Below are 13,584 nucleotides of genomic sequence, written 5' to 3'. Positions count from 1 at the left end.
GAGAAGCAGCCAGTCGTCTAGGTAGGTTGCCAGGCGAATACCCTGTTGTCTTAACGGGGCTATCGCGGCTTCCGTACATCGTACAAACACTCTTGGACTGAGAGACAGACCGAAGGGAAGTACTCTGTATTCGTAACAGATCCCCTGAAATGCGAACCTCAGATATTTCCTGTGTGGGTAATATACTGGGATGTGGAAATACGCATCTTTCAGGTTGACTGATGTAAACCAGTCGTTTTGTCGCACGAGACGCAGCAGAGATGTGTGAGTGAACATTCTGAATTTGTATCTTCTTAGATATTGTTCAGAGCCCTCAAATCTAGTATTGGCCGAATTCCGTTCCCTCCCCGTTTGGGAACGAGGAAATACTTGGAAGAAAAGCCGCTCTGACTCCGCTCGGCGGGTATTATAGATATAGCCTCCTTTTCTAGAAGTGAGAGAATCTCTCTTTCTAGAATGTGGGCTGACTCCCCTCGGGCCTGTGAATACAGAACGCCCGAGAAGCAAGGGGGGGTGACAGCGAATTGGAGTCTGTAACCCCGTGTAACTGTCTTGAACACCCAAGCAGACGTTGTGAGCATCTTCCACTGTTCGCTCCTTAGAGCCAGCGGAGATGTCACGTCTTTTGCCCTCTGAGTCTCTACTTGTTGTGTTATGGGGCCCTCTAGTGTCTGAACACGGTGGTACCCCGATTTGACAGTCCCCACCGACACTGCGCATGCGCGTGACGGAGGTGCCTTCACAACCCCAGCCGGCACTGCGCCTGCACGTGACGGTGGTAGCCTCACAGCCCCAGTCGTTACTGCGCATGCGCGTGGCGGCGGTGCCTTCACAGACCCGTTCATCGTCCGCCTTTTGAGAGAGGCCGTAGCTGCTCTCAAAAGGGGAACAAATGGCGGGCTGTTTATTGGTTTTATTGTTTTCTCTTTCATTTTTCTGAGCTGCGCCCTCAGCCTGAGGCCTGGATGCGTCAGCGGAAAATGCTTTATCCGAGAAAACAGAGCAATATTGTGACATGTGTTTTGGTGCACTTGAGGATGGCTTTGAGGCATCTCTCGAGGCAGCGGGAACACATCTGGAGCTGGGGAACCTTCCAGCTCCGTCACCGAGGGAAGAAGAGGAGGCTGTCAGGCCGCCAGCTTCTTCTTCCTCGCCTGCTGGCCGAAATTCCGGGTTGGCTGCGCCTGGGCTGCAGCCGGAACCGGAGACTTTCTGGGCCAATTCGCCTTCGTCTCCTGCCTGGACTGGGGACTCGGGGCGGGCCGTGACCTCTGCTGTTTCGGTACTTTAAACCGAGCAGCTGAGGTAGCTTGGGCGAGGGACTGCCGCTGTGAAGGCAGCGGCTGGACCCATCGAGGAAGACAGAGGTGGAGGGCCTCGTCTTCCTTCTTCTTGGACTCGCATCTCTTCTGCATAGAAGCGAGCGCAGATCCGAAAATCCCCTCGGGAACGATGGGCATGTCCAGCACATCCTCTCTTTCCCGGTTTTGTGAGGTTGGTGAGGTTGAGCCATCTAGCTCTTTCCTGCACCACCATAATTCCCATTGCCTTTCCCGTGGCCTGGACGGCGCAGCGTTGAACGCGGAGACAGATGTCCGTGATCGCGGCTATCTCGTCCAGTACTGCCGGTCCAGGATTACTCGATAGATCCTCGCAGAGCTCCGCTTGGTAAGCGGTTAGCAGCGAGGAAATGTTCAAAGCCCTGGCAGACATTGCTGCGGCTCTGTAGGACCGTTCAGTCATGGTTGACTGGAACCGGTCCGCCTTTGCCGGCAGCGTGGGGTTCCTGCTCGGTGTAGTCGCCATCCTCGGGAGGAGGTGAGCTGCCACCAGCGGTTCCATCGGCGGTATGCGGAGCAGGCCGAGCCTCTCCATACCGTCGCAGTCTAGGGAGGAGGCACCCTGGATTGGGGCCTTGTTGCTGAAGGGCCGGTCTCTCCACGAGACCGACACCTCATCCAACATCTCCGGGAAGACCGGCAGGAGTTGCCTCTTTGTCCTCGTTGCTTGGGGCAAATTTTTCCCCTCGTAACGGGACCTGTAGGTCTCCTTGGCCATTTCGGGCCATGGGATGTCTAGGCTGGCTGCGGCACGCTGACACACGGCCTGCAGGTCTATACTCAGACAGGGCGAAGCTGGTGTGCTATCGCCCGGGAGAGTAGCCATCGCTCCCGGCTTTGCAGCCTGAGCTGATGACACGAAGACATCATCGTCTTGCTCATCAGAGTCGGACAGGAGGAATCCAGAGGTTTCATCCTCTTCGTCCTCCATGTACTCCAACTCCGGGACATCATCCGCGGGCGAGACCATGGTGAGGTCCAGTTGGGAGCCCTAGCTTGACACAGCGCGGGGCTCCGCTCGCACGTCCCTCGCTGCCACCGAGTCCCAGCCTGACACGGCGCGGGACTCCGGTTCTGCAGCTGCCACTACTGATGAGCCCCAGACCGACACAGTGCGGGGCTCCATCTCTGTGGTGGACGCCCCCGTGTCCTGATTTCCGTCCGGTAAATCAGAGGACATGAGGGAGTCCTGACCCGACAAGCTAGCTTGGCGTGCTAGCCGTCGGCGGAGGCTCTTGATGGTGAAGCGGGCACAATGTCCGCACGAGCCGGGGTTGTCGATAGCCTCCTGGGCGTGTTCCAGCCCGAGACAGGACGAGCAGACCTGGTGTGAGTCTGTGCCTGATATCTTCAACCCGCAGCCACAGAGCCGAGCCTCCGAGTCCCTGACTCCTCTGGTGTGAGGGAGAGAAGCGTCCATCTCGGTCGCCGTGGTGACGGCGTGGAGAGGACCCGCTCGTAACAGGTACGTTGCTGAGAAAAAATACTTCCCCAACTGTCGTTAATCCGGAGAAAAAACGACGGTGTAGAATTTTATTCTCAAAGAATATTAACTGGTGTGTTAATACCCTTTTTATCTTCCCCTCCTCTGGTGTGAGAGAGAAAAAGAAAAAACGTCCTTGCTACCGTGGTGTCGGTAGTGAGGGAAGACAAGCTAGCAACACGTGTGTTGCTAGCTTGAAAAAATCAAAACCTTACCTTTATTCCCGAGGAGAAAACGGCGAGGTCGATTTGCAATACTAACTGGTGTGTTGGTATTAACAGTCTTCTTGCAGAAGTATATATAGAAGTAGCCGGCGAGCGCCCGTCGACCGAAGGTTAGCTTCGTAAATCAGTCTGTGGACCGTTAAGCTAGCTAGCTACTGATCTTTCTCGAGATGTGCTCCGAAGCGAGAAGAGGTGTTTGAATGACGCATGCGGCGTAGCGCAAGCTACTTATAGGGGGTGGATTCCCTGACGCTGACGTCAAGATCACCAGCCAATCAGGATTGGCGTAATGAGATTAATGCTTCTGTTTGCTCCGCGATGAGGCGCATCCCATAGTGAGACATCGAACGGAGTGTTATGAATGAGAACATGTACATTGTACCCATCTTACTCTGGTAGAAACTTTAACCAGTTAACCCTCCCACCTTTGTTTGTCCGGTCTTTTTTGATGGATCGGATTCTGTGGATGCAGGGATTGCTGTGAAACTTAATAACTTTTCAGTGAAACGAACAATAGGAACTACTCTAGCCTTTTAAGTGCTGTTTATTGTGTCGTTGCTTTTGTATAAGACCACTCCCAAAGCAAGCAACAAAACATATTCAGTGACCGGTCATACTGAATGACCAGCAGTAACCTTGATTCAGGTAGTATAGGGTTGCAATTTAGTCTGGAAACACACAGTTTCTCACAGAACTACTTAGTGTTATCAAATTATTCCTTGTCATGAACTATTTTCCATGAGATGGCCCCTGTTGTATTATGAGAGGTGCTGAAATAAGCGTTAAAGACTAATGATAAACTATGGAAAACTAAATATACACACATCTTTTGTTCCTTTTTTTGACAGTTGAAAACAATGTTCAATGCTGAAATTTAACATTGGCACCCTGCTTGATTTGAGTTTCATAGTGTTTATCATAAACTACAAACCTTAACCCATTATCAGATTTGCACTAGTTGAAGTGCCGTTATGTCAATGGATATGAAATGTTACCTTTGTTGAACTCAAGTACCGCCTTTTATACTCCTTGTTTGTCTTCATGAGTCAATGTTTTTGCTCTAGATATCAGAAATGTACATCAATTATATGTCAACGCTGTTTGCTGATTCTTTAGAGAGTTTTGTTTTTGGGTCAAGTACCTTTCTGAGAAATGATACTTAATACCATAGCAGTATTATACCATACAGTCAGTCTAGTCGCATGTCTTTCCTCTAAATGTAAGTAATGGCTAAGATTGTTTCCTGAAAATAAATGGTGTGTTAATTCATTGGCAGTGATTCAGAAAAATGGAAAATAGTTCAAGCTCAAGATCTTGTGGGGAGAAATATCCCTACAAGATAACAATACGTCAAATATAAATGAACAACCAATTGGGCAAATGTAATTCTTTCTTTTTTTTGATGAAGCGCTCAAACAAAGCGCTCAGTGTGTTCACGATGCACAGCTTTCCTTTGGACCTGCCTATTAACACCACATCAAACATTTTGATAAGGTTGATTACATTTATCTACCCCTTCATATAGTAAATAATACGGCATAAATTGAATGGAGTATTTAAGCTAGTAATCTACCTGTAACCTACTTCGGGTAGGTCCAATAACAGAGTTTTGTTTGCCAAATGTACACATTTAAGGACATATCTTACAGGGATTTTGAAACCATTTTCTGATGTTTTCAAGCATTCTCGCTACAACTTATACTTTGTCACGTCTCCTCCAGGTTATGTGGGACCCAGAAACCTTCCCAGCACAGGCTTCTTCCCTTTCCTGCAGACACTCATGTGCAACACCGACAGCAACTGTCACAACAAATCCCGCCTGGTGGACCCAGCTGCATCAAAGTCAACTTCAAGGTATCCCCAGTAGAATAGATAGACCATATACTGGATGAACTATTTCTGACCCATACTGCAGGAACACCAAATGTTTATTGAAGTTGTGATTTCAGTCAGCATTACTGCATCTATACCGCCTCATAATTTCCCTCCATCATTACATCAGACATTACATATACGTAATGTCTCTAGTGGCTCCATCCCAGGTGTCATACCATTTATAAAAAAAAAAGATGTACAGAGGGCAAGAGAGACACAAAGGAGTGACTCACCTCCGCATAGCTGCATCACACGAGATGACTAGTTAGTATGATCATGGAAATGTACCACCAATAGATAAGGAGAAGTAAAAAGTAAAAATGCTGAAAGAAAAACATGCTTTGATGGTATTCTAGATGAGTGATTGCTTTTTTATTTAGTTTAAAACAACTCCGTCAACACATGGGGTTGCATAATCTTTAGAAAACAGGGAGCGTGTTTCTTTATGTAAACCTGTCTATTTTGTTGTAGTTCAAGTGTTAACTAGTTAATCAGTTCCTTAGAGTTGTTTTTTCTGCCTTTGTTGAGCTCTCGTGTACTGTCGCTGAAATATACATTCCAGACACAGGAATGACGCTTGCTGGTAGAAACCAGTTTTTTTTAACCTTCGACCTAATGCTGATTGATGGTTTATACACATACCAGACTAGTTGGAGCTATATATATCTCTTTATATTATTTAATAGTTTAACATTTATTTTCTTGCTGTTTATAGTGTCTATTATTATTATTATTATTATTTATTTATATGTATTCTTAGTTAGTGTCATAAGTTAAAGTAGTTTCTATGCTTTTATTTTGAAGGCATGTTTTTGGGCACTGGGTGATTAGAGCACCTGGTGTAATTGTATATATTGGAGACAGGTGGGTGGTGGGAGCCAGAGCACTAGGAGGCAAATGTTTTTTTTACCAGTGTGTTTCAAGCCACACAAAGGAAAGGCTTAAGGAAGAGATATATAGGAAACCTGTTCATTGTACTTTGTTAATGGAATAAAATGCACAAATGGAGGTTCTTGTCTGGATTTGGATGATCATTGCCCTGTGTAAGATCCCCTAACTAGTGCCTCAGCGGCTGTATTATTTTAAGTTAATTATCTGTTTTAGTTCTATATGATTTTGGCTGCTACACGACTAGTTACACTCACACCCACTACAGATTTTGGTTTCAAATGACATACATTTGGTTGGTTATCTTTTCATTGCCTCATGTGATCCTTTTGACTCTGTATGATAGGTCGAGGAAACAGAAGAGTTCTCCGCTGTCAAAACTGATTAACGGGGATGAATTATTAAACTTCCTTCTTCCCAAGAGCGTTGACAGTGATCCTGCAGCACTGTTTGAGGTGTTAAACAACTTTTTTGGTATGTTATCCTCATTTCCATGTACCATGCTAAAAAACATTGTTCTGCTCATTTTAACAAATCAAATTCTGGGTCAAGTTATGCATTTCTTTCTTTTTCATTTTGTGTTGAGGAGCCCCATTCAGGCACATGTTATTGCACGGATAACCATTTAAACACATGTTATAGAAAGACTAGCCATGCTCTTTACATCGGGAAGAAAAGACACATTTGTTGTAGAATAAACATTGTAAAACAAACTAGAAGCTGGAGCCAAGAGAAGAATAGCTGAGCTAAGAGAGTGGAAAAAGGGAAATAGCTAGCCTTTGGTTAGCCACTTTGGATTGAACAGATTATACAAACAACATAATGTGTTCATTAGTGAATTTTTGATATGCTGGTAGGCAGATGAGATTTATTTATTATACCTATTATATATTTAGAGAATTCATTCAAGCTAGCAGTTTCCCTCTACTATTAGTGTTTATGCCAAGCTAAGCTAACTGTTTCCAATTAGCTTTATATTTAAAATAAATACATATATAAAAGAGGTTATAATCTGCAGGACAGCAAATAACCCTGTTTTTCCAAAATACTGAACCGTTGGTTTTTAGAACCACATTGTGGACTTATCTGACTTTTGTTCTAAAACATTCAACTTTGTTTACTCTAGCCCATTCTACTGTTGGCTAATGTGTTTACTATGATATTAGGACTGACTGTAACTGCTATATTTACACCGATTTTCAATGTGTATTCTTGTTTTAAAGGTTCATCTCACCAAGGAAGCTCTAATAATGCCTCTTTCATGAACACCATGAATAACACACTTCCTGCTGATCAGGTAAAAATTATTATATGGGGAACAACACTGCTGAGAGTACAGAATGAAAAGCCTGTTCGTTCTTCTTTAAAAAACAGTGTTAGTGGCAGTTAAGCCATTATTGACCATAAAAAGGCTCATAGGAATACCTAAAACCATTTATTTAAAATTCCACTTCCTTTTTGTATTTACCCTTGACAGAGATAAGAGTTACACAAGAAACAAACAAACTGTATTTTAAACTGATAACTTGCTCAATATGATTGTTTCAATAGTTAAGCGATACAGTAGATTGTGGAACTGTAAACAATGTGTTGTGAAGGTACAATCGACATTTGTATGAATTTACTAATAGTAATAATCTGAATCCAGGAGAGCTTGAACCAAATGCTGGAGTCAGTGAACCTGTTGAAGAGAGCCATCTGTTCCCTGACGCTGCCCATGATAAACACCTCGTCACCGGACAGTATCTCCTATGCTGTGGTCACTTTCTGCACTTCCAACAACACTCTTTTTGAAGTCTCGCTCAACACAATCAACCAGGTGTGTGTTCGCTTGCATTCACAATTTGTAACTTGCAAGTCTCAACTCTTTTCTATATTTGTACATACAAAAAATAAGTATTTAGGGACACTGCAGCAGTGAAGTTTGTTTCATTGACCTCTGTTTTCAGATACTGACGCAGCTGATGATGAAAGAGCCTGATGAGATGATGACGTTGGCTGGCGTGGCGGTGTTGGTGTTCGATAAGCTGCAAAGTCAGACCCCACTGTGGGAAACCCTTCTTGCCATTCCCCAGCTCCTCAATTCTGGTTCCATCGACCAAGGGCTGGACAGCGCTGAGGTCCTACTCAGCAACTTTCAGGGGTAATGTACTTTCAATGACGGATTCATTCAAAATTAATCAAGGGCAGCTGTATAAAAAGGTGTTTATTTATTTAGTCAGTTTAGAAAAAAAGAGGGCAATAGTTCAATGATGTACTGAATATTTCATGAAGGCCAAAGCAGCTTTCAGTTAAAGAATTACTGAACTGAGTTACAATTCAATTGAGCCCTAGTGATTCATTTTAGAAAAAAAGAATTGGTAATGGCTTTTGAAACGTGGACCATCCTTGTTTGCGAACCACAACATCTGAGACATAAGGATTTAAAGCAGCAGAAGGTGTGCGTGTCTAATCAATAGCTCTTCCAAGTGTTTTCTGCAGGTCTTGAGAATGAAATGTTTTTCCTCTGCAGTTCTCTGCATGTCATCGAGAGCAATTTCCCTGAAGCAGGTGCCTCACTTTCCACGGTGCATCCACTGCTTGCGGGAGGTATCAACCTCATCAACTATGCTCAAAACTGGCCTGGCAGAGGTAACGTTTCACCAGCTGTACTGAATAAACCACCATTTTTTTCAAAATACTTTAATGTATATAAGATGTAGGCTATGTTTGTAAATATGCAGGTCAAATGCTGATATTACATTACATTGCATTTAGCTGATGCTTTTATCCAAAGCGACTTACAATAAGTGCGTTCGACCAACAAGATACAAACTTGAAGAAAACAGAATCATATAAGTACATCAGGTTGCATAGAGCTAAAACATTTCAAGTGCTACTCAACTGGCTTTAGATAAGCTAGTCCTTTATTAGTATAGAAGTGCTTTGTTAGCAATTCTTTGTTCTTATTGTTCTCTATCGCTCGAAGTGGAGTCGAAAGAGATGAGTTTTCAGTCTGCGCCGGAAGATGTGCAAGCTATCTGCCGTCCTGATTTCAATGGGGAGCTCATTCCACCATTTTGGAGCCAGGATAGCAAACCCATGTGTTTTTGCTGATGGGAACTTGGGTCCCCCTCGCAGTGCGGGTAAAGCGAGCTGTTTGGCTGATGCAGAGCGGAGTGCACGTGCTGGGGTGTGCGGTTTAACCATGTCCTGGATGTAGGAAGGGCCAGATCCATTCGCAGCATGGTACGCAAGTACCAGTGTCTTGAAGTGGATTCTAGCAGTTACCGGAAGCCAGTGAAGGGAGTGGAGGAGCGGTGTGGTGTGGGAACATTTAGGAAGGTTGAAGACCAGACGAGCCGCTGCATTCTGGATGAGCTGCAGAGGTCGGATGGCACATGCAGGTAGACCAACCAGGAGGGAGTTGCAGTAGTCTAGGCGTGAGATGACGAGAGCCTGGACCAGAACCTGCGTCGCTTTCTGGGTCAGCTGGGGAAACAACAGAGGTGCCGATGTTGATTGTTAGGTCAAGAGTGAGACAATCTTTTCTCGGAAGGAAAAGCAGTTCAGTCTTGTCAAGGTTGAGCTTGTGGTGATGAGCAGACATCCACTGAGAGATGTCAGCTAGACAAGCAGAGATGCGTGCGACGACCTGGGTCTCTGAGCGGGGAAAGGACAGAATTAATTGGGTGTCGTCAGCGTAGCAGTGGTATGAAAAACCATGCGGGCTAATGACTGATCCGAGCGAGTTTGTGTACAACGAGAAGAGGAGGGGACCAAGAACAGAGCCCTGAGGGATCCCTGTGGTTAATTGACAAGGGTCGGACTCGGACCCTCTCCAAGTTACCCTGTAGGTACGGTCTTTGAGGTATGAGGTGAGGAGGGAAAGTGCAGAACCTGAAACTCCAAGTTTTTGGAGTGTGCGAAGGAGGATTTGATGATTCATCGTGTCGAATGCAGCAGACAGTTCCAGAAGGATGATGACAGAGGAGAGTGATGCTGCTTTAGCAGTGTGCAGTTCCTCAGAGACAGCAAGGAGAGCAGTTTCTGTTGAGTAACCTGCCTTGAAACCAGACTTGTGCGGATCCAGAAGGTTGTTCTGATGGAGAGTTGTTTAAATACAGCGCGTTCAAGTGTTTTTGACAGGAACGGGAGGAGAGAGACAGGCCTGTAGTTTATAACATCAGACGGGTTGAGAGTGGGTTTCTTTAGGAGAGGGTTTACTCTTGCCTCCTTGAGACTGTTTGGAAAGTGACCAGAAGTTAGAGAAGTGTCGACGAAATGGGTGAGAAACGGTAGAATATCAGGAGCGATAGTCTGAAGGAGGTTTGAAGGGATAGGGTCCAGAGGACAGGTGGTAGGACGGGCAGAGGTAATGAGGGTAAGAACCTTACTTGGAGAGAGAGGGGAGAAGGAGGTCAGTGTATGAGTGAAAGGTGGGTCTGGTGACCCAGCGGTGAGTGAAGGTGAGTCAGAAAAAGAAGAGCGAATATCATCAACCTTTTTTTCAAAGTAGTTAACAAAGTCGCTTGACAGAAGGGAGGAGGGGGAAGGGGCTTTGGGGGGGTCCAAGAGGGTGGAGAAGATGGGAAATAGTTTTTTGGGATTGGAATAGGAAGATTGGATCGTATTTTGAAAGAAAGTGCTTTTTGCCTGAGAGATGGAAGCAGAGAAAGAGGAGAGGAGAGCCTGATAGGTTAGGAGGTCGTCATGGTGTTTGGATTTCCACCGTTTCCGCTCTGCGGCCCGAAGGATGGTTCTATTAGCACGCAGTGCGTCATTTAGCCAGGGAGCAGGAGGGGACTGACGAGCCTGCCGAGATGTGAGAGGATAGAGAGAGTCCAGAGAGGATGAAAGAGTAGAGAGGAGAGTTTCTGCAGCAGAGTTTGGAGGCAGGAGTTGGAACGAGTCTGAGGAAGGGAGGGCTGAGAGCACCGATGAGGCAAAGGTAGAGGGGGAGAGGGAACGGAAGTTACGGCGGACAGGTGCAGAATTAGAAAAGATTAGTTTGTTATGTTTGGAAAGGGGTAGAGAGAATGAAATGAAGAAGTGATCGGATGTGTGGAGCGGGTTTACAGAGAGGTTAGAAGTAGTGCAGTTCCTTGAGAATATGAGATCAAGGACATTGCCAGCGTTATGAGTTGGTGGGGATGGAGACAGTGAGAAAGCAAAGGTGGTTAACAGAGATGTTAGTTCAGATATCTTCCCTGTCTGGAGGTTGAAGTCTCCGAGAAGTACAGCGGGAGGGCCAGTTTCAGGGATGTGTGAGAGGAGATTATCTAATTCCTCCGAGAAGTCTCCCAAGGCGCCTGGTGGACGGTAGAGAACAACAATGGTTAATTGTATAGGATGGGTCACTGTGACGGCATGGAATTCAAAGGTGGACGGAGTGAAGTTAGGTAGCTTGAAGAGGGAAAAGCTCCAGTTGGGAGAGAGCAGGAGACCAGTGCCACCTCCTCTGCCAGAGGGTCTGGGTGTGTGGGTGAAGGAATATGCTTTGGAGAGAGCTGCTGGGGTGGATGTGTTGGATGGAGTAATCCAGGTCTCAGTGAGAGCAAGGAAATCCAGAGACTGCAGGGAAGCATAGCCGGAGATGAAATCAGCCTTTGGAACAGCTGACTGGCTGTTCCACAGGCCCCCTGAAACTAGATGTTGGATCTCAGTGGAGCATGTGGGATAGACGAGAGCAGGCCGGTTATATCAATTAGGAGATACACGGGGCCAGTGATAATTGCGATTAGACACATGAACGGAGAAAATACACATGATTATAGCATGAGGGGCTAAAAAAACAAATAAAATAAAACACCAGCGATACTTAGCTCAATCAAAGTAGGATTTGCCTCCTCTTTGTCTCCCTCGTGACTCCCGCAGGACTCAATTGTCTTCGTCTGGCTGAAGCTGACGCTCCAGGAAAGTGCTACCTAAAATCGACACCTGATTGCTGAGTTCTCACAGCTGTGGGGCCACGCCCCTTTAATTAGTTAATTCTCTGCAGCTGGTGGCCCTCAAAAGAAAATCGAGACTGGCTCCCTCCTGAGTTGTTATTAGGCGCTTTCACACCGCAGTACTTTTCCCACAAAGGTTCATGAGAACTTAGTTCATCAGAACTCTTTAGTTCTGATGAACTAAGTACAGATCGCGTTCACACCGGAATAAGTCCCTGGGGGTGGATTAGGCAAATGAAGCCGCTGACGTCACTTCTTCTTCTGCTTTGGGTTTACTAGCAGGCCGCAAACAACTTCACGGGGTATACTGCCACCCAAAATCCCCGGCCGGAAGTCCCCGGAGTTAGGGACTGGCTTCAGTAGAAGCTGCTGGGACTCCCAGCAGCTTCTACTGAAGCCTTCCGAGAAAATCGCCAGAACGCCAACACCACCTCATCTCCACCGCTCCCATGTTTTATTTTGTGTTGCCATAAGTTAGTCTCTCTGCATTTCTGCGCTGGGCTAATGCTAATGCTAATAATGCTAATGCGAGGATAATAAAATGGTGGCTTCACAACATTTCTTTTTTGTTTTACGGGGCGTGGTTTGCAATCCGCCCAGCCAATCAGAAATATAGCTCTTTTCTCACAAGAGAGCCGCATGAGAGTCCCTGCTCTCTAGCAGGGACGGAAAAGGGGGTAAAAAGGTTCTCATTAACTAATTTTAGTTCCGGCTCTTTTTGGTGTGAACGCGACATTTCGGAACTATATTGGAACTAAAGTGGGAAAACTACTCCGGTGTGAACGCGGCTATTGTCTTTTCAGTGGCACAATGGTTTTACAATTACATTAAACCCTAAGTTATAAAGTTATGAGTTTAACCCTTAATATAGTTACACCTACTCAATAAAGCTCTTAATATTCTACAAATCTTTAAATTAAAGTTAACCCTAGCAGTCAGTTAGTTCAGTTTTAAGGTTTCAGTCAAATGAGTTGTCCCAAGTTTCTGCCTGACAGATACTGTATCGGTTTTGAGATTTAAAATCACAATTTCAGTCAGATCAACTACAGAGCATTTATACAGAGTACACACACTGAAACAGAGAAGTCTAAAAACAGAATGTTACTCACACAATTCTAGAAAATCGAGTTGCACACTGCCATAAGGGTGTAACATGTGATTTAATTTTTTTTCAGATGTTTCCATTCCCCTTGGAGAGATTGTCACATTGCAGAATGACACACTAAGTGAAATGGTGAAAACTCTCCTACAAAACATCAAAATACCTCTGGACAAGGTACGTGTTGATCCCAAAAAAAATCTGAATTAGATGATGAGTTCTATACATATGTTTTCACTCACATGCCTATATAACATATTATGAAGCTACTGTACAGCCTAGTAGCCTAGCTTAGAATAAAGCAGAGGTTAACAGAGCCTAGGTCTGTTTAAAGTTAACAAAAACCCACATGCCTAGATTCTTTGTTCCATTACAGAGGCAGTTTAACCTGTAAGGATAAACTAAACTAACCATGTCCTTGCTGTAGTTTCATATTTAATGAACCAATATGAAAGGTTTTTTTTCCCAGATCTATTATTTTGAAGCAACAACATTTGACTACAGGTCTGACTCTTTGTGGTAATAATTAATTCATAAATGAGTCACCACTATATAAAGACTTTAATTATCTTCCCTTCTCTAGGCTATTGGCCTGGCATTGGACAGCAGCATGGCTAGTTCGTACCTGTGTGACAACAGTAGCAACCCAATGTGGCTAACAGCAGCGTGCCGCACCGGCACCGTGGATATGCTTCTGGGTTGGATCAGCCCTGATAAGTTGGCAAAGCAGGTACGAGAGAGATGA

At 45.2% G+C, this 13,584-nt stretch overlaps 1 protein-coding gene across 1 annotated transcript in view; it reads left to right on the top strand.

Moving 5' to 3' along the window:
- The window catches only part of abca12 (ATP-binding cassette, sub-family A (ABC1), member 12), a 90,282-nt gene that overhangs the window by 9,477 nt on the left and 67,221 nt on the right, over positions 1-13,584 (top strand). The window contains exons 4-11 of the mRNA XM_079665762.1: positions 4,769-4,901; positions 6,157-6,284; positions 7,034-7,107; positions 7,459-7,629; positions 7,760-7,953; positions 8,323-8,441; positions 12,916-13,016; positions 13,423-13,569. Coding sequence (XP_079521888.1) covers positions 4,769-4,901; positions 6,157-6,284; positions 7,034-7,107; positions 7,459-7,629; positions 7,760-7,953; positions 8,323-8,441; positions 12,916-13,016; positions 13,423-13,569 — 1,067 coding nt within the window. The remainder of the gene's footprint in view (positions 1-4,768; positions 4,902-6,156; positions 6,285-7,033; positions 7,108-7,458; positions 7,630-7,759; positions 7,954-8,322; positions 8,442-12,915; positions 13,017-13,422; positions 13,570-13,584) is intronic.

Source organism: Notothenia rossii (genome assembly GCF_949606895.1).
Source record: "Notothenia rossii genome assembly, chromosome: 2".
Lineage (NCBI taxonomy): Eukaryota > Metazoa > Chordata > Actinopteri > Perciformes > Nototheniidae > Notothenia > Notothenia rossii.
This window is presented reverse-complemented; position numbering and strand designations above follow the sequence as displayed.